General features: G+C 39.6%; 1 protein-coding gene across 2 annotated transcripts; it reads left to right on the top strand.

The window, feature by feature from the left end:
• The first annotated feature begins 381 nt into the window (after window positions 1-381).
• EEIG2 (EEIG family member 2) lies at window positions 382-23,786 on the top strand. 2 transcript variants are annotated; one of them, XM_058808208.1, is made up of 11 exons: window positions 382-617; window positions 12,750-12,870; window positions 13,488-13,517; window positions 14,006-14,122; window positions 15,294-15,340; window positions 17,675-17,781; window positions 18,312-18,407; window positions 18,943-19,144; window positions 19,227-19,354; window positions 19,731-19,800; window positions 21,339-23,786. In XM_058808208.1, exons 1-11 carry the CDS (start codon window positions 469-471, stop codon window positions 21,379-21,381), a joined length of 1,110 nt encoding a protein of 369 aa, XP_058664191.1. In that variant the 5' UTR covers window positions 382-468; the 3' UTR covers window positions 21,382-23,786. The 2 variants fall into 2 exon arrangements, with proteins under 2 accessions (XP_058664191.1, XP_058664192.1); XM_058808209.1 differs by having other exon boundaries at window positions 396-573.
• Window positions 23,787-23,851: the final 65 nt, after the last annotated feature.

Below are 23,851 nucleotides of genomic sequence, written 5' to 3'. Positions count from 1 at the left end.
CCTCGCCAGGGGACCCCGGCAGGCGGGGGAGCTGCCGGGTCCGGCTGCACAAGCCCCGCTCGGCCGGGCCGCGGCCACGTCACTGCTCCGGGCCCCGCGCGGGCCGTGGGGAGCGGCACGCCGAGCTCCCGCTATTGAACAGCCTTGCTCAATCGCCTCCCGGGCCGGGCCAACTTCTTCGGGGAACCGCACGCCGACGTTCGAGCCCCTGGCGGCAGCGCTCGCCAATGGCCCCGGCGGCGGCTGGCGGCAGCGGGCGGAGCGGAGGCGGGCGGGTTTGAAAGGGAGGCGCCGGCTGCCATGTAAGCGCTGGCCGGGAGCGCCGCGGCCGGCAGGGGCTGAGCTGGCAGCGGCCGCCGCTCCGGCCCGTCCCGGCGTGCCGCCCTCGCCCCGGGCATGGGAGCGGAGCGGAGCAGGGTGGCCGGAGCGGAGCTGCCGTGGGGGCGGCCCCCGGGAAGCCCCTAGCCCATGGCCTTCATCATGATGAAGAAGAAGAAGTTTAAGTTCCGCGTGGAGCTGGAACTGGACGAGCTTTCCTCCGTGCCTTTCGTCAACGGCATCCTCTTCTGCAAGGTGCGGCTGCTGGACGGGGGCAGCTTCAGCGGGGAGTCCTCCCGGTAAGTGCCTCCGGGACTCGCCAGCCGGGGCTGCTGGGCTGCCAGCCCCACGCAGGGAGCGCCGGGCGGGCCGCGGCCGCCCCCGTCCGACGGGCTGCGCTCGAGTCCGCGTCCCCCAGAGCAGGGGGAGCACTGTCCCCCCGCAGCCCCTCCGCCCGCTCTCCTTGGCTCCCACGGCCAGCCGGGGCTCGGCCGGTTCGTGCGGGCGGGCGGGGGCCCGGGGAAAGGAGGGGCGGCTGCCCTGGGGCTCCTGGCGGCTGCGGCCGCGCTGCCCGCCGCTCCCCTCGCCCAAGGGGAAGCTGCTGTGGCACCGGGCATCCCGGCCGTCTTCTCGTCCCGCCTGCTGTGCCAGCATCAACGGCGGGAGAACACATGCGGTAGCAGGAACTCCTCGTCTGCGTGGCTGCTCGCTGCCGGGAGTCGTAACGCTGTAAAATAAATATTGAGGCTCCTAAACACGGAGTAACAGAGGAGAGGAATCACTGAGTGATGAGGGTTGTCTCTTGTGCCATAACGCTGGAGCTGCTGAGCGGATGGGTAACAGGAGGGGAGAATTTCTTGTCCCCAAGCCTGTAGTCTGAACTGTCCCCTGTGGGTTGTGCGACCTTATTGTTTAATTACTGAGCACTGGCTTGCTGTGTTTTGTTCTGTGGATATTTGCATGGAGATCTAAGTTCCATGGAAAAGTCCTCAGTTTTTCCTCTAAGTGCTCAGATCATGTAATACTGACTTTGTTTATGCTCATTTCTGCAGTGCAAGTGCAAGGCAGATGTCCTTTTTTCCTCTGTGTTTTCCTTCAATTGTGCCTCAGCAATGAGCAGTCATGGGTTGTGACAGTGGCTCCCTGATCCACGGGTAGCAATGGGTAAATAGAGGGCCAGTGTATTGGTCTTTTCCAAGTACCTGGCAGAGGCAGAACCTTGTCAATAGGAAGGGTGTGTGCTGTGGCTGCAGGTCTGGGGAGGAGGAGATTCCCCTCCCATTACACTTGTTCTTGTTGTATCAGTTATTATTTTATTGTAGTATTATTACAAAAAGGAATTACTGGAAAATGTATCATAGAATTATGAGAGAAGACAGCAACAAATCCATGAATATTCAGTTATTGTCTTATTAAAATACTGTTGTTACAGAGCTTTCTAAATTATCTGCTTTTGATTCTATAAATTAAATTAATAAGGGAGAAGGAATAAAATGGACATTTGGCCTACAACCTCATTATTTAACCATTCCATTATACTAGCATGTATAATTGAAGACAAATCTTTCTTCTGTATGGTTGGAAGTTGTTCAACTCATCAGTGCTCTGATCTCATTTTGTGTCTTTCTTTGACGTTTTTCTTGTGAGCGACTTCATAAGTAATAGATGATGATGATAACAATCCTGAATCAGGCACTAATGTGCCATTACTGTCCTACTCCAGCCCTTATTGCCTTGAAGTCATTTCCACAGGCTGGAAATGACATACATCTTCTGGACAGGATGTCTATTTCCAAGGACTTGCTTTCAGTGAGCAGATGGTTTTGACACATTGTGGTGATCTTAGTCTTTTTTGCCTTGCCTATTTATGATGCTAAAATTAAATGCTTGAAAGCCTCCATTCATATCTTTCTGAATGGCTCATTAGAGTAAAATGTGTGTGGTAGGATGCAGTGTGCGTAGGGAAACTGATGTAAAAAATGGTGTTGGAGCTGAAGCTTAGAAATTCTTCCATTTTCTTTTTCTGGGGCTTTTAAGCTCTTTTAAGCTATGGCTTAAAAACTAACAGCAATGGAACGCAGCTGGTATGTCAAGGTCCCCGTGAGTGTAACTCATTCCTGCTGGACTGAGAAATGTTTGAGTGTGCTGATAGAGAGGTCAAGAATTCTTCTGCAGTGATCCTTCAGTGCCAGTTTAGGGAGTGCCTTTGCTCTTGGCTTAAGAATTAACAGATGAATTTTCAGAGTGGTGATTCAGCAACGGGCTGAATAAATAAGGAGGAAATTAAGTTTACACTGGAGCGGTAGTATTTCAAAACTTATCAGTTGCAAACTTTCACATGGCCATAATCTTCCAGTTGCATGCATTTGTTAGCCTCACTGTGAGCTGACAGTTATATCCCTAGAGTAGTGATCTTTTTAGCTGTGTAAAAGATACTCAAAGGATTCTATTGTTTCAGAAAGTTATAGAGTAACTCATGAAAAAAAAATTTATACTACAGGGCACAACTGATTGTTTCCTTAATAGCTTTATTTTTATTACTCACTGAGGTCTAGTAAACTATAATTATTTAGGGAGAAGTTATGAAGTTCTCAAGTTGGTGCCCATACAGACCAAGACCCTGTTGCCTCTTGCCTTAGAAAGTAAAAAAAGTCCAACTAATAGTCTACAAACCACCCTAACATTATTAGCATTTTATTTCCAAAGCCTGCTCACAGAGAAGAATGTCATAAAAACCCAGGGCAGCAGTTGCCTTGGAATAGGGGCCCATGTGTATGCAGCAAGTTGTCATGAAAGCAGTTTCAAAGTGATTGTCTTGTCAGCCCTCTATGGATCATGCTGTATGAATGATTAAAGTCATGATCCTGCAAGCAATGTGGTACCTTCATCATCCATCTGATCACTGAAGTGAGATGGAAAGAAGACTGATAAAAGTTTAAGCTACTGAAAAATAGGGTTTTTTCACTTCTCAGATCTTTGCTGAGAAAGAGCTACCTAAGAAATATATTATGGAGATGTGGGCCATGCTACTGGAGACTTGTCACAATCCAGTTACTTTTCTGGCTCCCACAGATGTGTGCCTGAAGTGTAGAGAAATTCTGTGACCAAGTGAAACCGGTGTGTATAGTATGGTACACAGTGATCTGGCTGGTGTGTAAATAGAAATCACATCACTTTGCAATTCTGTGTTTGCATATACTTTTTTAGAACTCCAATTAGAAAACTTCTGTTTGAAACATCCCTGTGCACATCTGTGAATTCTTACTGTGGGAAAAGAAAATTCTGGATTATAACACTAAATGTTTAATTACTGGATAAGAATATCGACTTTTAAAGTAATCTGGTGGTGCCAAGTAAAGTCTTTATCCAAGGACATTGACCAGCCAAGTGGCAGCGGTGTTTAAACTGGTAAAAATGTTTGAGAGTTTCTGCAAGATCAGGACCTTGGAATTCTGGCAAGAATTAATGTGTTATAACTTCTGACTGTAAACCAGGGAAAACCTTGAAGGCTATTGTGGAAAGGGAGAGGCTCTGTTTGGTTGTTTCAGCAAACTACAATCAGCCATACAGTGTAATTCCTGCTCTCTGCTTTTTGAAATTGCTTTCTAGTATGATTTCTGGATCTTTACCATTGTGTTTTAGAATAAAATATTTTCAGGCAGTGGGCTGTGGATGTATGCAAAGTTATGCTAACAAACCTCAATTTCATTTAGGAAACTTTCCTACCTTAAGCCTGGTTTCCTGTGTGGCAAGGCATCTTTCTACCTTTCCCCGGGCCAATGACATGAGATCTCTCTTTGAAATTGGATACATTAATATGGTACACATGTGCAGATTCCCAGCTACTGTGTTTCTATATACTGCCTGGTCATAAAAAAGTGTGCACATAATGGCAAATGCACCATGAAAGGACACAAGATTATTTCAGGGCAGAAATTGCACTATTAATATTTTGAACAGAAATAAATACTATTTTAAGGTACAGACTCGACTAAATTCTAAGCATATTTTTGTGGCCATTCTAATGTAGATATAAATATAGATCAAGTATAGGCTTTCTGCAATTGCACTCATTTTAAAAGGCTGAATCAAAAATTAATAAGTCCCTAGAGCAGATAACTGAGGCTCATAGGCTGTTGCTCAATCAGCAGTAAATGAACAGATGGAATATGAGGAAATCCAAGAAATTTTGGGAATCAGGATCTGATTTCTTGAGGGTGTACTTTCAATGCTCTACTCTTATCAACTGAGGCTATAGGAGCTGTATGCCTGCTAGTTCCATTTTTAGCTTGGTTTCTAGCTGCACCCCACTCAAGAAAAGGACCTGGTTGGTGTGTTCTTCTGACTGCAGCCTTCAGCTTGTCATATTCTCCTTCCTTTCAGATCTGATTTCTGACAATTTAAACTGCTGATGTTTCTATCCTCTTTCTTTTCCACAACAACATTCTAAAATAAGAAGCTGATTATGATTGCTGTACGTGACAGACAGAGATTCAAGGTGGCCAAGAGCTATAAGCTTTTCATCAAATAATTTTATTTTTGAACTGATTTCAGAAATGCAGTGTTTTTTTATGTACCCTCTTGAGTCCTGAGGGGAAGTCTTGGGAGATCATGCATGAATACATTCCTATTCCTAACAGGTACAGGCTAGAGCATGTAATTGCTTGCTGTAGAAATTGACTTCTTATCTGCCAGATAAGTACTTCTTACTTCTCGTGATCATGGCCACTTCCTTCTCAACTGTCTAAAACCACATCTATTTTTTGTGACACCAGCAAGTAGGTTTTCTGCCTCACTGGATTCTTCAAGTTGTCTTTTTACCATTCTTTTCTTGATTGCTGCTATTGCATTTGAAAGAGAGAAACTCTCCAGATAGTAACACAGCTTAACTAACTCTGTTTTTAAATTGCAGTACTTGTTAGAAAAACATACCTGTCACATGGAATCAGTGTCCCTATCACTCTAATCTTCCTGCCTGATGTATGAATCCTGCTGACAGTCTTCAGAGCTGGATAATGCTACTTCTAGTAGCTTTTTCAGCTGTAACTGGATTTGCAGCTGGAGAACTTGAAACAAAATAAGTTTTCAAGTACTGTGAGGAGTATTGGCAGTGGGATAAAAGTCCTACCTTGCAGTTTTATAGTTGCTTTTTTCAGACTCTCAAATGTCCACTCAATGTTTCCTCAGTTTTGAAGAGATAGTTGGTTAAGCAGCTTTCAGACACTGTCCTCTGTAGGGAGGAAAAGGTGAGAAGGAGAACTTCTCTACACAAAGTACAACTTTTCAACGTGTAGTTTCTTGGTACTTCTCCTTTCATTAATAGTTACAGTAAAATGTGTTTAGTGAACTGATTAAAAAAATATGGTTGAAAAAAACCAAAGAAACAGAGGAGTAAAGAAGATAAATTAGTTTTGAAGGGGTTTATCTTTAGGATAGAAGAAAATAAAATATTTGTATGCTCTGCTCTTTGCATAGGGTGTAACTGGTTATTGCAGATATAAAAAGGGCTCAGTCTTGGGAGACTTCCCTAACTGTAATTGTAAGAACTGGTAAGAAATGTATCAACAGCTAACTTGTCACAAAAAGTGTTTGAGAAGAGATACATGATAGACATCTGTTGAAGAGGGAGAGACAGTGGGAAAAGCTTTCATGCTTAAGGTGCCTGCCTTACACAGAACTGGCACTTGGATTTAAAAGAGCTGGTGTTGCTTTGTTGGCTTTTCCCCCCTGACATCAGCACAGTACATGAAGTACAGTTATTTTTCTGCCACAGATTTGCCATTTGCAAGTACCACAGCACCTGATTGCCTTCATATTTTAAGGACTATTTCTGTTCACGGAATAATTTAGGGTGAAGGATAATACCAGAGATCACACAGTCCAGCTGCCTGCTGAAAGCAAGACTAATTTCAGTTGGATCAGGAAGCTCAGAGCTTTGTCCTGTCAGCTTTGGAAAATCTACAGTAACGGAGATGCCAGTCCTTGCAGTTCACTTGTACTGTGAACATTTTTCTCTTATTTTACTCGAACTTACCTTGGTTTTGCCTTTTTTCCTTTCTCTGTTCCTCACTAAGTAATGTTTGGCTCCACCTTTCAACTTAGTAGAGATGGCGGTAGATGGCAATTAGATCTTCCTTCACCTCATCATCAGATTGTAAAAATCCCATGTTTCCAAATTCTCCTGCATCAGAGAAGAATTCATCTCTGACTCCGGACCCTCATCTCACACCCTTGGACTTGCTTCAGTTCATCAGCCTTCTGCCAAGAAGGCCCTAAAGCCAACCCCACTGCTGCAGATACAGTCTCAAATGTTCAATTTCCTTTGACTTGCTGACTACAGCCTTCTAATGCAGTTTACCCTTCACAGTGCTAATTCCCCTCTAGGTCTCTGCATTTGCCTGTACCCAGCAGTTTTTCATCCACAATCAATTTAATACATATTTTATAAGAAGTTGTTGACATGAAATGCTGCTAGTTAAAAATGTAACCTGATTTATTATGACTAAAAACATGTGGAATAGAAAATGATTACTGTTCAAATTTTGCACGTACTAACAGCAAATTAACTAGGGAGCTGTGCACTGTAAACAAGTGGAGCTCTTCCTGCAGAGCCAGCTGTTTGTTTAGTCCTGAAATTTGTGAACCATTGAAGCTCTGTTTGTAAATGACTTGTTTTGTTCAGTTTTGCAGCAATGCTTAGGAAAAAATGTTTTTGTTGGAGAAAATGCATCATCTTATATGCCACAGGCATGGGGGAAACAGAATATTAAAGGAAAAGTAAAATAAATTTGTTTCTGAATGGAGAAATATATTAAAGCTTTACACAGCTTATTGCTGCAGCATATATTTTTGAGCTCATGCTCTGAGCACTTCAGCTGATGCACTTTTCTATATGAGGCCTAAATTTAGCATTTTGGTTATTGGATAACAATTTAAAATTTAGCTTAGTACTGCTCCAGGACCCTGTTGCAGAGGTACCTGTATATTTCCCTCAACTATGACACTGCACAGATTTTACATACAAGTAGATTTTGGGTAGGAGGAGTGCAAGAAGTTATTTGACTCTTGCAAAAGCCCTCTGTGTTAATGTATAGCATAACTGAGAACTCTATATCCAACAATACCATCCTAATACTAAAGATAGCCTAGGAAAGGTTGAATCTCCCAGTACCTGAACCCACTGACAGTGTGGCTGTTAGATTGTAGGTTAATGCCTTAATTCCTGTCTATAAGGTGACACTGGCCTTTGTTAGGTGTTCCAGCTTTCTGCAGAAGATGTTAGATATATTAAAAAGTATATATATGAAATATATATATGAATGGGATATTGCTCCCATTTTAGAAGACTATTTTCTACACTAAAAGTAACTCCAGGCTATTGAATACTGTATTTTTATCAGGAGGACAGAGCTACCTGTATTAACTTTAATCAGAGGGGGATCGATCAAAGGAAGCTTTAGGTGACAGAAGTCCATTTGCACACCCACAAATGAGTGCAGTCAGCAAAGGCAGGGGAGAGTGGCGAGCCTAAAATAATACTGAGCTCCATCTATTCCCAGTCCTGTCACAGGAACCATCAGCTCATCAACGCCCATCTACACAAGCCCAGGGACACACAGGCAGGTGGGGAACTGAAATTATGGGCTTGCACAAGGGGACACCCTCTCTGGGCCCCTCCCAGGGCTGTCCCAGGAGATCCTTAGCCCCATTGTCCAGGCAGGAAACCCATCATGTTGAACTAAAACTAAAGCATGTTTTGGACTGAGGGGGTTGCTCTCTATGAGACACATCATGGGATGCAAGGGAAGAGGCTTATTGTGGGACAATTTGGGGAGGAACTAAAGGTGGAGGAAGGGATGAGTTTGAGGAGGAACAAGTGTGGGGAGAAATAGGGAGTTAAGGGGATCAAGGGCCAATTGGATGTAGTTTGCTGGTTGGTATATTTGTTTAATCTGTTTCTAATTAGTAATGTCTGCTGTATCTTTCTGATGAAGAACATTGTGACCCTTTCCTGGGGAAGGGCTCTGTGTTCAGTATGCACTGTGGGGCAGGGAATGTCTGAGTGCCAGCAACTGGAGTCAAGAGTGTCACAGGGCTGCCAGCAGCAGGAGAGGCCAGAGTGAGCACGCTCATGCCATGGGAGTGGGACTGTGGCTCACGGGCCCTGTGTGTCCATTGTGCCAGCAGCTGCCCAGGGAGTGTGGCCAGAGCACTTGGGGTGCCGGCACGTGGGGAGCCCAGATGGGTCACAGCAAACGCCAGCCACGGGGGTGGGACCAGCCATCAGAGATGCCTGTGCCTGCGGTGCCTGCACCTGGAGCAGAGGCACTGGGGGCTGGAGCTGGACTGTGGGATAGCAGGTGGGATAGCCTGGAGCCATGCACAGGTCTCTGTCTATGGATGTGTCTAGCAGAGCTCTGTGCTGCTCAGCCCTAGCGCTGCCGGAGCGGGCCGGCTGTGAGTGGCCCCGGGCCGGCTGTGAGTGGCCCCGGGCCGGCTGTGAGTGGCCCCGGGCCGGCTGTGAGTGCCCCCGGGCCGGCTGTGAGTGCTGGCAGCGGCGCTTCCCGGGAACACCTCCTCTGCCTCGCTGCTGCTCCCCTCTGACTGGTGCAGCTGCAGCAGCCTCACTTCCCTCAGGCCATCCTATCAGTAGGAGAGATTTTCTTCTAAAATTAACAAGCAAAATTTAGGTGATTCTCTCATCAAATTACAGGCTTTAAACGATAGTAATAATATTTTCATTTACCTCATGTAGTGAAAAAGCTGGTTTTTCACAGTATTTACAGCAAGTAGATAACTCATGTGAACTCATGTTCACATGCTGTAAGATGCATTAGCAAACACCACTTTCTTTGACATAAATAGGTGTACTGACCCAGCTGAATCCAAAAGTAGTTCTGGAAGTATTTTCATGTGAACAGACTGAATGGCATCTTAAAACAATGATCCCAATTTATTGTTTCTTTGGTGACCAATAAATCTAAAATAATTGCACTACAAACACAAGCAGTTTAACATAATCATCCCCATATGGCTAAAGATCCTAATAGGCTGTTAAATAAATCAAATTTTCTGATTAATGGAACACAGTCTTTTGGTAAATGTCCACAAGGAGTTTTGGCTTCTTTATTTCAGAGCCTCTCATGATAAAGCTTTTCCATTTACCAAGAAGGGATTTTCCCCAGGGCACCGAAGGTCCCTAAAAGTGACTTATTTTTGTATTTGTAGCTATTTGCTGGAATCAGCCATTATTCATAGATTTTATCCATGTGGAAATGAACAAACAATCTGATAAACATAAACACGTTAAAAAGTAGTCCATCACTTGTAGCACTTTAGAATGAGGAGGTGACTAGAGTAGGATTTGTTGTCTATTATTTGAGTTTACTTTTTTCCTTTATTATGTATCAGAAGAAAAATTCAATACTTTTATTCAACATTTTAAAAGGCAATTGTGTTCAGTATACAAAACATCTACAAATAAGGACCTGACTACAGCTTAAATCTTGCTTTTGAAATTGAGTCAATGTGAAATTGTTCCTCTAAAGAAAAAACAGCGATGGTAACACACTATAGTTTGGAGTAATTTTATCCTGCAGTATCTGTTTATTGAACTTATTCTTGGTTACATACTACTGACAGCATTTATTCAATTATTCAAAGCACTACAGGCTAGTATGTATTCCAGTGCATCTTGGTAACTAAGATACGTTTTGATTAAGAAAACAACTGGTTTTGCTTTGCATGTGGTGAAGTGACGGGGAGGTTTGTAGGAAACTGACTCAGAACGGAAAGCTCTCCCCAGCGTTCTGCAGCACAGCAAGAGCTGCCAGAAGTTATCTGGGTTCATTTCCATAGCAGCCAATCAATACAGCTGTTTATTTTCTAAAGGCCTGGCACTTAACTAAGAATCTTATAAACTTAGATGTTACTGTTGAAGTTAAATGTTCTGATTATTTGACCTTTTTTCAGCACAATGGGAATAGCTAGATGGTGCTCCTCTTTACAAAAAAATTTCCTGAATTAAAATACATCAATTTTTTGTTTTATATAGTGGAATTAGAAGAACTGTTTAATGGGAATAGGGTTGGGTTTTGGTGGGGGTTTCTTTGTTTAGTTTTTTGTTCGTTTTGGGTTTTTTTAAATTGTGTACAAATTTTTCAAATATCTTTTGATTTATATGCCAGTGAAAGAATCTAATGATACTTTTTTTCTGACATCCTTATGAGAAGGAAGCAGGATTACTGGTTTTGATTTTTTTAGAAAAATGAGACCATCAGTATCCATAACTGAATCCTTTTTACTGCCACTTCTGCTTCTTGTTTGCAAATCCTGACCTGTGATATGAGTGGACTGAGTCTATCAAAGGCAGAGTGGTTTTGTGCTATATTCCTTACTTGAACCATTATACCCATATAGTAGTATTGATATGTTGAAATAAATTCAAAATCCTTAAAGGTTTTAAGGATACTTACATTTCTCAAGCAGATGTTACTTATATTTCTCTTGCATTTACAAGCAAAAATGTGTTCAATGTTCACTGCATTATCTTTTGCTACAATGTGAGTGATGTCAGGACACCATAACTGTGGAATGTGCAGCTGCTTTGACTTTGCTGCAGAGACAGGAGGCTGTTCTGAGAAGCAGAAACAACTTGAACCATTATACTGAGTAGTACAGAGATTCTGGAACATTGCTTCAACTTTGAGTTTACAAAAACACTTTTTCAGTGGAAAAAAGTATCATTATTACTAATTGGAAATGTTACAGAAGCAAAAACACTCCAAGAACTTAGTGAAATGATGAGTAGCAGCAAAAGTGATGCTGTTATTGGTAGAGCCAGTGGTGTCCTGGGTGACAAGGAAAGGGTGGGAAGGATGATGATGACTGCTGTCCTACTTCTGCAACAAACAGATGTAATGAGAAAGGATTTTCTGACCTTTATGGATGACAAGTGAACTCTTTCAATTTAGTGGCAGTGTTTCATATGTGTCACAAATGCTAGCAGTTGTTATCCCTTTTAAGAGTGAATTTTACATGATGTCTTCTTGTCTGAGCCTGTTTCAATAGAGATGTGACTATTTGGAATTTGCCTTTTTTGAATTCTGGTTCTTTTGTATATTTAAATAACTCACATGACAGCAGGATGGGATTCATTTTTTTTCCACAATACAGGCAAGTTTGCAATGTAAAACATCCCAGATAAAGAGTAGATCATGGTGTTTACAGAGCATGTTCCTTCCAGGTCACATGCTTGAATGTGACTCAGTGTTGTATCATCAGAATCTGTTAGTCTGTTGTGCTCATTACACTGACTCATTTTAGGCTGGCTGATTTATTCCCACCTTAGGAAGTCACAGTGCCTGTGAGCCCTGGAGCAGGCAGTCTCACCAGCACAGCAAAGAGAGCTTTTGTGAGCACCCTGCAATTCTTCATTTTTCTATACACGTGATGAACTCTGGCTCCAGCTTCTGCAGAACGATAGGATTCTATCTGCTAAAGACATCAAACTGCTTCTTCAATAATAAGCTGCTGGCAGAAGTTAGTATAAAACATAGGAATTTATGTATTAGGAAAATGGAAGAGGAAAAAGGAGACACATGTTTATATGTGAAGATGGTACTTCAGTGGTTAGACTGATAGAAGAAATCATCAGGGTTTTTTTTTCTTTTACGATACAGGGGTTTTCTAGTTGTCCTCCCTGTGCCTTTTCATTTTGGAGTCTGTTCTTGGTCAGAATTACCCAAACAGAATGTGTTCTGTCTGAGCTTTATAAAATGACATTCATAACTGAAAGCATCCTTCATCCTGCCTTCATCTGCCAATACTGTCAGATTGTTATCCTCCTGTGAGAAACAGATCCCTTCAGCTGTGTCAGCTTATTTTGCTCTCAAATGGCAAGGTCACAGTATGTAACTGCAATTCTCATTTGCCCCAAGTGCATTACTTTGTCTCTGGTTATTGCACATAATCTCCTTTCTACTTTTCCAGGCCTCAAATTTATGTAGTTTTGCTTGTATGACGCTCCTTTTCTCTGAACTGAAAAACCACTTGTCAAAGATGTTGTCTTCAGCACATTACAAAGCTCAGCAGCTTGGGAGACAGTGCCTGGGAGCTGATGTTCAGGAAGACTTCACACTCCTGAGGCAAACTGCAGAAATTACACTCTCATTCATTTGAAAAAACACATTGCTGCTGAACTCTTCTGGAGGTCTAATAGTGCGTTCAAGGCCTGAAACAGTTATTAGTCATGCAACTGTTACGTGCAGAATGGGGGATTATTGTTATTAATCACACCTTGGACCAGAATGTGCATGAAGTGGCCACTCTACAAGGTGTGGAACCAGTGTTTGCTCTTGAGCTGTGTTATTGCAGTGTGTGGTTCTGAGTGTATGTGCAGCTAACAGTGAGCATATGCTCTCTGCTTGCAGGGAGGTAGTGCAGGCAAACTGTGTCCGCTGGAAGAAAAAGTTCTTCTTCATGTGTAAGATCAGTGCCAGTGCCACAACAGGGATTCTGGATACCTGCACTTGCAGGGTGTCTGTGCGGAAGGTAAGCAGCTCTCTTCTCCCTCCTCTCCTCTTTCCTTGCTCATTCTTCCTTGGTTTTGTTTTCATTTTTGAATGTCTGATAAACTTCATAAAGCAAATTTTAGCTGCAATCACACCAGGTATTCCTTTAGTCAAAATTTTGTAGTAATCTTATTACTTCCTTTACTTTGACTAATTTATGGGGGTTTTATGTTTTTATTGAAGAAAACCCTTTTTCCAGCAGGGCAACAAAGGAATTCCCCTTCAGTGTTTATAAAGTTAACTCTTGGTTGATATTTCCAGCTAGCAGCAGTAAGCTTAGAAGCCTTGAACTGTGCTAAGTACCAGAATTTTGCATGCAGTGTGTCCTACCTTTGGGGCCAGACCTTGTAAGAGCCCAGTGCCAGCTGGCATCAGGCATTTGCTATTCCTCTCTCCAAGACACCAGTGTCTTGCTGGCCTGCTCCAAAGGCATTATGAATATTAAGGTCTAAATGACAACAGCATAGTGTAGCAAATATGTGAGGAGATATTTCAAAAGTAATACCTGCATTTCTAAAAAAAAACAAAGAAAAATCTTGAGTCAGTATATTTAATGGCTTAATGGTATGTCTTTTTTCCGTTTTTTTTTTCTTCTAGGAATTAAAAGGAGGAAAGGCATATGCAAAGGTAAATTGAGATGTAGCTAATTTTGCCTACAGATAAGCTTTTCTTTCTTGCCATTTTATGCCCTTTTACAGTAATTCCAGAATAGGACTTAATACCCATGACTTCATAATGTACATTATAGTGACACAGTGCTGTTGGAACTTCCAATCAGTGTGTTTAATAAGTCTGTAACAATGTTATACCACCAAAACTTTTTTTTCTTTCAGGTTGGTATGCGGAAAGGGTTAGTAAAAGTAAACATTAACATTAAATGATAAAGAGAACTCTCCTTATTCTTTTTCTCTCTTGGCACTTAAAATTTTTAACTGAAAATATAACTATGCTGATTTTTTTCTGGGTTTGTTTTCTGCTTTTTGCCTCAGTCCATTCCCTTAAATGGGCATTCTAATATTTGAATGAAACTGCTATTGAGTGGTACTTAATGTGTAATTAGCAAGTACCTTCATTTAGCCAAATGCTTACTACTAATTGTCATTTTCTCTTAACAGCTGGGATTTGCAGATCTAAATCTAGCAGAATTTGCTGGATCGGGAAATACCACTCGTCGCTGTTTACTGGAAGGTTATGATACCAAAAATACAAGACAAGACAACTCCATTCTCAAAGTAATTTCTTTCCTTTATCATACTTAAAGTAATAAAGCAGAGAACAAGTGCTATTATTAAGCACTTAATGAAATTTAAAACTTATTTGCTGAACCTCTTTCTGGAAGGAAAGCTATTTGAAGTAAAACTGAAAGTGTTGTTTAGAGACAATCATTAAAATCCATGCAATCAAAAATATCATTTGCCCTATCTTGAAATGGAGCTGGATTGCTGTAAAAGAAAAGCTTTTAAAAGGTTTTCCTAGTCTAAGGGGAGCTGAAAAATGAACAAGTTAATGTATGGTATCTTCAAGAGTGGGCAACCCTCCTGTGCATCTTTTAATTTTAATTAATCTGTGAATCTATTAATTGGCTTATATATGTACAAGCCACCTCCAATACCTGGGATGAGTCCTGGGATTTTCCTGTTTTCTATTTTATAGTAATCATGCTAACAGTTCGGGAGAATTCTTGCAAGACACCCACTCTGATATCCTCTTCCCTTAATCCAGGAAGTTAAAAAAACTGAATAAGCTCCATAAACCTAAAAATAATTACATATTAAAATTACTTGATTGTTTCAAGTAATTTTAATTTTCTTTTTCCTACTGGGACACCGGGATAAATTTTCCACATTATTCAGTATATGGTCTGTGCATGGATTTTCTGATCTGACAGTCCCAGACTGTCCAGAACACTTGTAATGGATGGCTTTGGCCTGCCTAACAAGCCCTCAATGCACTGTGTCCTATGGCTTATTTACCCTGTGTGCTTCTGCTGTCTCTGATGTTAGCACAACCCGTACTGAGAGCCAGCAGTTTGCTGAACACCCTCAGCAAAGAACATACTTCAGCACCCACTGCTCTAAACAATGTTCTGTTTGATCATTCAGGTTTTAGGTTTCTTGGCTGTGTTTTTCCCTTGAAGCCATCTTAATTATTAATAATTCTGAGATTCTCCTTGATCTATGTTTCTTTTTCAGAATCTTGTATGTGTAACTATGTTACTTTAAATGGTATTTTGTGTTGTTTGTATGCCTAAGGAAAATGATGTTGTTTTATGCATGTGTGATTATGGCATTTTATTTTCATTAAATATAACATTTGTGGCAAATATAACTTATTTACATGACCACATATGTGTCACAAACAATTTTTTTTTCTTATGATGGATTTTGTTTTCTTAATGTGTAGGTTTTGATCAACATGCAGCTGATGTCTGGAGACCCATGCTTTAAAACGTAAGTTTGTAAAAAATCCCTGTGGGATGTTTTGATCATGCATTCCATGTTGAGAATTATACTTCTAATTTGTGTTTTTACATCTCTCCAATATGGCAACAGTATTTAAAAAAAAATCCACAAAAAAATGGAATGGTAGCTGAATAATGACTAACATGGTAAAATTGCCAGTAGAAGTGTCATAGTTCTTGCTGTTAGGAACTTGGTATCAAGCACAGAATAATCACCTGTACATCTGTAATGTAAAAAGAAAAACCACTTCAGGAAAACTGTTCCTACAGCAATTTTATATAAATATACTTGGTAAGGGGTGATCTGACTAATACTTGAGTCTGGAAAATGTGCTGCTATACGTTTTATTCACAAGTCTCAGATGACTTTGAAATATTCATTTGCAGAAAAACCCCAACAAACAACAGAAGCATGATGGGACTTAGTACAAGAGAAAGCACTCACAGATATTTACTTAGCAAAGACATTCTGCAGCTTGGTAAAAGATGCAATAGGTAACTTCTGAGGGGCAGGTAGCTAGGAAAATTCACTGCTATACATTGAGGATCTTTTGGCCTCATTGTCCTTACTCTGTAGTTAAGGAAGTGTAATAGTTGTGCTGTGGTTTTGTACCAGTCTGGCTTAGGTGACTTTCCACAGCACTCTTCAATGTCCCCTTACACCACTAAATGTCCTTTCTTTTCTCCTCTACTAACCTTTAATGAGAAGAATAGAACACTGAACCACTGCAGAATCCCATCTTATGTTTACTGAATAAATAGGAAGAGGGTATTATCTGAATTTGTCTGATTGGCAAAACTTTTCTGTACCCCAAGTTACTGAGCACCCTTTTACTTGAGAACAGCTTTAGTAGGTTTACTTTAGAGTCAGCCCTACTAACAAATACATCACTGATAAACAATTCCTCAAAGGCAACTAATCATTAGTCTTGAATACTAACATAGCAGTGTATTTGTTTTTTACTGCCTAGTACTGAAGGAGTTGAAATTAATATCTAAATAGTTTTCTGGGTTCCTGGGAAAAAAATCTCTTACTCAAATTATTCAGACTTGGCATTTTCTTCCAAACTGGTGATATAACCATTTCCTGGAACATAAACTTTCAACACAAACAGAACAAACAACTTATCTAATCCAGATGTCCTTTGTAGAAGGAAAAATAAACCTTAAAACAGTTTCATAATCTGGCATCAAACTACATATTTTATGAAGAAGCCTAGAAGGCTTGGTGTTTGATCTGGGATGACATCCCTGAAACCATTCAGCTCTTGCTTTCAAAAGTATGTTATGCAGTTAAGTCACACAGGCACTGTATTTCTGGAAGTGCTTTTTTCTTTCTCTCTTTACTTTCAAACATAACCTAAGAGGGGCTGTGTAACTCTACATGAAGACAGTGACTAATTTATTGACTATACCAAATCTAAAATGTCAACAAATACCCATTTGTATGCAGACCAGCAGTCTGTTCCCAATGTAGAAAATAACAAAGCGTTTAAAAATCTTGTAGGTATCTTGAAATGTATTTTGGTTGTATTTGCTTGCAAGAGATTGCTTGCACTTTGGCATTTTCTAATAAGTTTCTTCTGCACTAGCAAAACACAAACTAAGAGGTTTATTAATTTAAATAAGATCTCTCTTTGGGTCTTGGTATTAACTCAAACAAGCACTTGAGCTTTATTATAAGCTTTTAATATTGAAGTAAAATTTAAACTACATCTTACATGATGCTTTTTGATTTTGTAGAAGGTAAAATTTAGAGTGCAATATATGGAGATGGTGCCATAGGCCCTTTTATTAGGAGTTGGGAGGGTTATCAGCCCAGAATAATTTCCTGCTCTATGACAGGGATGAGACAATGCCAGGATTGTGTCACATCACAGAAGCCAACCTGGCCAACTGTTGTGCACATTGGGCTTTTTTTTGTTAAACTTACCACCTTATTCCTTCAAGTACTGAATTACATATTAGTGTCTAAACTGTCCTGTGATTCATACACTTAAAAAAATAAGAAACAACTTCAAATTAAAGACATATCACTCCACCAATCATCAGTAAAGGAAAGGCCTTTCCCAGGATCCCCAGAAGCCTGAGGGCGGAGCAGATTGATTCTGTAAAATTTCCTTAAGCTCAATAGCTAAAACTTCCTTTTTTTTTCATTTTCCTTAATGGGGGACTAGGCAGCATGTTTCCAGAAAAGAACTGTAGGTCAACCTGATGCACAGTATGAATGATACCAACATATTTGAAAGGAAAACTATGTGCTGATCATTTTGGAGGGATTACAGCAGAAGTACAGCAAATCTTAACCACCTTTTTCTTACAGGCCTCCTTCTACAGCAACATCTATAGCAATTGCTGGAGAATCAGAGTCTTTGCATGAAGACAGGAAAGGTGGAGAAAACTTAAAAGTAGCACATCTGGGTATAGCAGGTACAGAATAATGCTCTTAATTTTTCAATGCTTTTATAACTGGTCTCATAGTTTCAAGATGCTCAAAATACTTCAAATCTGGAAGGGATGCTGACAGTTGGCCTGCAAAGAAACCTTCTTACATAGTTTGTGAGTTTCTGCTTCAAACACAGCTGAAGTTTTTAAGCAGGTTAGCTTTTCAGGCAGAAAACATCTGGCCCAACATTCTGCTATGATACTGGAGAGAGAATGATCATCTCTTTAATACTGACACTAGACAAATCTACAACTACATTTCATACAAATCTGTCTAACCCAATGGTACTCTGTTTTGCTCAGATATATATTATGATCTTTATTTTTTAAAGAATGTATTTTCGTTAACATCCATGGTATTTTTGCAGCACTTGAATTTCCAAAAGGTTTGTAGAAAATCAGTGTCAAATCTCTAACCCCTCTGGGAAATGTGACTTTTGAATCTAATCAAGATTACTGTGAAAGTAGCAATAAAGGTGGCTTTAGGAACACTGTGTGACTTGCCCATGTTGCAGATGTCTCATCAAAGAGTGCCTCAGTCCCAGATGAACTTGGTGCATGTGGACATTCCAGAACATCAAGCTATGCAAGTCAGCAATCAAAACTGTCAGGTAGCTGTTCACAATTTTGTTATGAGTTGTTGCGGATTATTTTTCTTTCACAGGCTTAGACAGTGGAAAATAAGTTTATGTTTTAAAAAGGATTTGCATTGAAAGCTTTTTTCCTAGAAGCTTCAGGTGTGGCAATGGTAACATGCTTTCCCTCTTAAAATGTACTGGATTTACTGGATTATCTCTTCAGATGCAAGACAGCTTTTTGCCTTTGTTCCCTCCAATTAATATATCTGAATGAGATTTTTACCTCTTCCATGAGTAAAAAAAATGGAGACTTAGATCTAAAAGCTTAAGGAGATGATATTTGTCATTCTAATTGTCCTGATGTAAACAAGAATTACTTAGAACAAAAAGAAAATGGCAGGTGCTAGAATAAAAAATCTGAAGTCAGTTTCTAGTTGATGTATGCACATACATTCATAGGGCTTTTGAAGGTCCCTTTATACAAAGATAAAACACAAATTCTGCTTTCAGGATGGACCTGGCCTGTCAAAAACATACCTAACCCATCTCTCCTGCATTCTCCCAACAGGATACAGCACATGTCACTCTAGGTCATCCAGTCTGTCTGAACTCTGCCACAGGAGAAACACCTCAGTGGGGAGTACCTCAGTGGGAAGCACCTCAACAGGAACTGGAAGTATTCTGGAGCCATGTGAAGAGACTGAGCCAAAAGTAGCTGAAGCTGATACTGATACATCCACTGAAGATGCACCACCAGAAAAACAATGCAGGTACACTTAATCTGAAGGCCTTATCTAGCACAAGTAAATTACTTTAGCACATCTGAGAGCCTAAATATATTTATTTTTGCAGACATCCTGTAAAGCAAGACTCTGTGGAGTCACAGCTGAAGAGAGTTGATGCTACCAGAGTTGATGCTGATGATATAGTTGAAAAAATACTCCAGAGTCAAGACTTCAGTTTAGACTCAAGTGCAGAAGGTATGGAGATAAAGAAGGAAGCTTACAGAAAATTTATGTACATTACAGGCCTTAGAAAAACCCACTCTGTTCACAGTCCCTGTTTGTATTCATAAGGACTGTGCTACATTTTCTACTTTATCTTACCTACCAGAAATTGAAAATACTTTTACGTGACTCAGGGAGCTTTCCCAGGTGATTACTTTAAGCCTAAAACAGCAGGTGCAAATCTATGACAAAGGTACTTCCTCCAACCTACACCATGAAGTTGGTTCTTCATTACCTAAGTATTTGCATCTGAAAGTGTCAGCTGCAAAACAGGTAGATTTAAAATTACTTGGATTTAGCTAGGACAGCATTAAAGAAAGCTAACATATTTTAATCATTTGCCTTTTAGAAGAAGGTTTAAGATTATTTGTGGGCCCTGGTGGAAGCACTTCTTTTGGAAGCCACCATCTACCTAACAGGTATGTAGCCTGAACAACTAATCCATAGGCAATACTAAATAAAAATGCATCTTATACAGCAATTGCTCTGTATCTACATTCTTGACCTTTGTATCTTTCTATTCTGTATCACTTAAAAGCACCAAAAGCTAGACTGTCAGTTTTTAAAATAGGACATATAGATTAGTTCCAAAACAGAACTGATGTCAATGTTCAATAAGAATTGTAACTTTCAGTTGCTGAAGAGTCTCAGTTCCAAGGTTTTTAGAAACAAGCAATGTTTCAGTATGGATGCAGGTAACAGACACCAGTTTCAAAGGGGAGCTCTACAGCCTGATTACGTTACTCTGGAGTGGGAAGAAAATTTGAAGTGTTTTACACATCTGCCTTTACAGAATCAAACTGTTACATCTTCCTAATAACCACCCTCATTTTCTTCAGTTTTGTTTTTCTCACAAATCTTGTTTCCTTTTCTTACATTACTTGTTTCAATGGCTTGTTCAGCTTTCAACTATTAGCAGCCCTAAACTCTTTTGATAATCTGCTTCAGGTTATCTTATAGTTTAGAACCAGAGACCTTTTTTTCTTCTCTAAACCCTCTTCAATCCTGATATATGACTTGACCTGAATGTGTTAATCTTCAGATGACAAACCATGAAAACCAGGCAAGAATGTGTTCTAACACTGTTACACTGCAGTCCAGTGTAACTCAACAGCTATAGCTGAAATCAGAATAGCCTCAGTATTTCAGCAATTACTATGGACTTAGGTATAAAGGCAGTTGATAATATATTGAAAGTCATAAAATAATTGCATTTTAAACATGCATGTAGTACTAATGGTTAAATTAATTGGCTCATCTGAAAACCGGGCACACCAATACCTGTCTAGGACCACATGAAAGGGTACAGAACACACCCCTGTAGCACACAGAGATCTGTCCTAATGCAGCTGCCAGAACAGTCCAGGCACAATACTGTACCAAGGCAGAGCTTGCCCTATTAATTTTTACATAGTACTGTAATTTGCTGTGGAAACCACCCACTATGGGCTGTCATGTGGGAATTGAGAGAGTTTTGTTCACAATTCAGAGTGAACAAAAGACTGAAGATGTTTTTCTTGTATCTTAATGTAAGATGACAATCACTTTCTGAGTTTTTTAGACACATTGACCTGTTTATGTATAAATGTATATAAAGAGTATTAGCTGCATATGATACAGCTATGGGGATAGATACCCTAAATGTGATGTTTAAAAAATTCTAGTGAAGTTCAACAGTAACTTCTTGTTCAGTAACATTATTCTTTGTTCATTTTGACTGTAGTACAACAAAATCTCTTTAGTGCATTAAAGAGTAGGTGACTCCATGGCATGGTAATAGTGACAAATGTTTTCTACCCTTCACATTTAGCTGGTTTGGTATTTGCTGTTTGTTTGGTTTTGTTGGGTATTTTTGGGGAGGAATGGGATGTTTAATCAATACACTTGCTGATATGTGATACTTGCTATTTAGCTTCCATTTAAATTAACACTGAACTAACTTGTTTCAAACTTTCAGAGGAGGATCTGGAGCATACGAGCAGGTGGTGATAAAACGCTAATGATGTCAAATGAGGAAAACTTGGAGCTCTGGTTTTGATACTTCTGGTATTGTTTGCTCTGCTGCAAGAGCTGAGAAAGACTAAATTAACTCAATGTGATCTTTTTCTGAAAAGCAGTGGAATGCCTCTTGCTCATAGAGCATCATCTTCTGTGGTATGAAGGCAATGTTCAGCTATGTGTACCTTGTGAGAGCACTTGGACCCTTTTTGTAAGCTCTGTCTGATGTTGGTGGAATTACTTAATTTCTGTGAAACATCTGTAGGAGCATGTGTATTTCAATATAAGAGATCACTTGCAGTGATGGACTTTATTTTTAAAGAAACTTTGAAAGTTGGTCTTAAAAGAACCTGAAAAAAGTCATTTACTGAATTTGATCCTACATGCCATTTTAGTTTTACAGAAGCTAATTATTCCTATCAAGTCAGTTTTTATCAGGTCAAAGCCTCCAAAAAAATGGCCAGGCTATGTTTTAACATAACCAAAACTTTCTCTTAAAGAGTACTGAGCACAACTTCATTGTAAGGTTCAACAGAAGAGGTGAATGTCACGTGCATTTAAAACAAACCCCCAAAACTAAATAGATTTAAACCAGCCACTAATCAGTTGTATTTACTGTAAATTAAGACCACAGGTTTAAATGCATCAAATGTGATTTTTTTTTGTTCAAGTGGTGAAAAAGGTGGGATTCCACACCAAAACACTAAGACACAATAGCATTTTATGAAGAAAGCTGCCTTGATTGTTAAATCTGGAGTTCAGCAGCTGCTCCCACAGAAACTCACTTTGATAATGCATGAGATCCAATGGGACGGTACTGTTTACAAACCTAGTCAGTAGTTTACTACTACTTAATTTTTTTAATTTTAGTTTAATCCTTCACAGTCAGTGCTTTGCTTGTGTTTTGAATGTGCCTTGTGGGATTGGGGGTGTACAGGGAGGCTAGATCATTTATTAAGGAACTTAAGCTTTAAAACTAGGTAAACATCTATATATGCTATTATTGATAGAACTTGTTAAGAGAAGCACTTTATTGTAGACATACTCTGCACACTGAAAAAGTCTTAGTGTGCAACAGCTTTGTTGAACACTTCTTTTGCTATCTGTCCACTGTTACATTAGGTCAATGTACTGTATTTAAATTTGCACAAGTAGTGATTTGCCTGACAGGCAAGAAAGAGCTCTTTAAATTTTCATTTGGAATATGAAAGAATCCATTTTGAAAGGGACGTGTTGGGTAACAAATAGGTGTAATTAATTGTAAACTGCAAATGACTTTTTTTTTTTAATGTAGTGGTACTGTTTATCAGTTAAGGCCTGGAATAAGTAAAAATAGTGTCATCACTTTTGAAAGCTCAGAATGCTTCAGGTTTTGCTCAGAGTGATGTTTGACACCTTTTTATTGATGTAAAAGTAGCCCATATTTAATAGGTTAAATTAGCAAAAGCAGACTTTGTTTTCCAGAAATCCATAGTAGAATTATTGAACTTTTATTTGTATTTTTAATGAAATTTCAGCCTTCAAAGCCAGAATGCTGTTATTGAAAATGATGAATATGAGCTATTTCTCAGTTTTGGTACTTGCATACTTCTATTTCTACTGTTAAATATAACCTCTTTAGAGTGTCTAATTAGACAAAAGAATTAATACAAAGATTCTATTTTAGCTGCTCTTAATAGAAGTGTGGTATTATCAGTTTCTGTTCTCCACAGGAATTTTAAACAGAAACTACTCAACTGCTGGTATACAACTCTCAGAACATTACAGTCTCCTTTCCTGTTATATAACCAATTCATACCAAAAAATCCCATTGGAAGCAAAAGATGCCAGAAATTTGAATACATTCTTTGCTTTCAGTACTCTTTGACACTGATATACTTCTTGACAAATCCATTAAAACTAGTAGTAGTTAAATGGTAGTTTACTTACAGTTACTAGGAAAACTACATGTAGTTTGAGGAAAACAGACTTTTAAAAAACAGTGTACAGCTCCTTATGTAATTCCCAAGGGAATTTCCATAGCATTTTATGTTAAACAACACAGCTGATGGTCATAGATTAGATAATTTGTTTACTAGAAACAGTATTGTCCTGCCTGAGCAGATCTTTTAAGTAATAAGGAAATTGACATAGAAATTCAGTTTTTCATAAAACTCTGTCTTAGTAATTTATTCTTCAGACTTGACTTACAACTCTTCATGAAGTGATAATCTAATTGTGCATCACGTAAGTGGAACATAACCTTCACATCTAGGTGCTGTATTTTCTTTTTTGTAAACTATGTTATATGAATACTGGAGATTTCCATGTTGTAAACTGTTTGGGATGTACTGGTGGATTATGTTTTTTTAACTGTATTTGAATACAAATCTCTCGGACATTCAATAAACTCATGTCTTCAGCTTGGAATCTATTCCTAAAGAATTGTCTCTTTTCTTCAATGCAAAATATTACAAACTTAACTGGAAGTTT

This window comes from Ammospiza caudacuta, chromosome 7 (assembly GCF_027887145.1).
Source record: "Ammospiza caudacuta isolate bAmmCau1 chromosome 7, bAmmCau1.pri, whole genome shotgun sequence".
Classification (NCBI taxonomy): domain Eukaryota; kingdom Metazoa; phylum Chordata; class Aves; order Passeriformes; family Passerellidae; genus Ammospiza; species Ammospiza caudacuta.
This window is presented reverse-complemented; position numbering and strand designations above follow the sequence as displayed.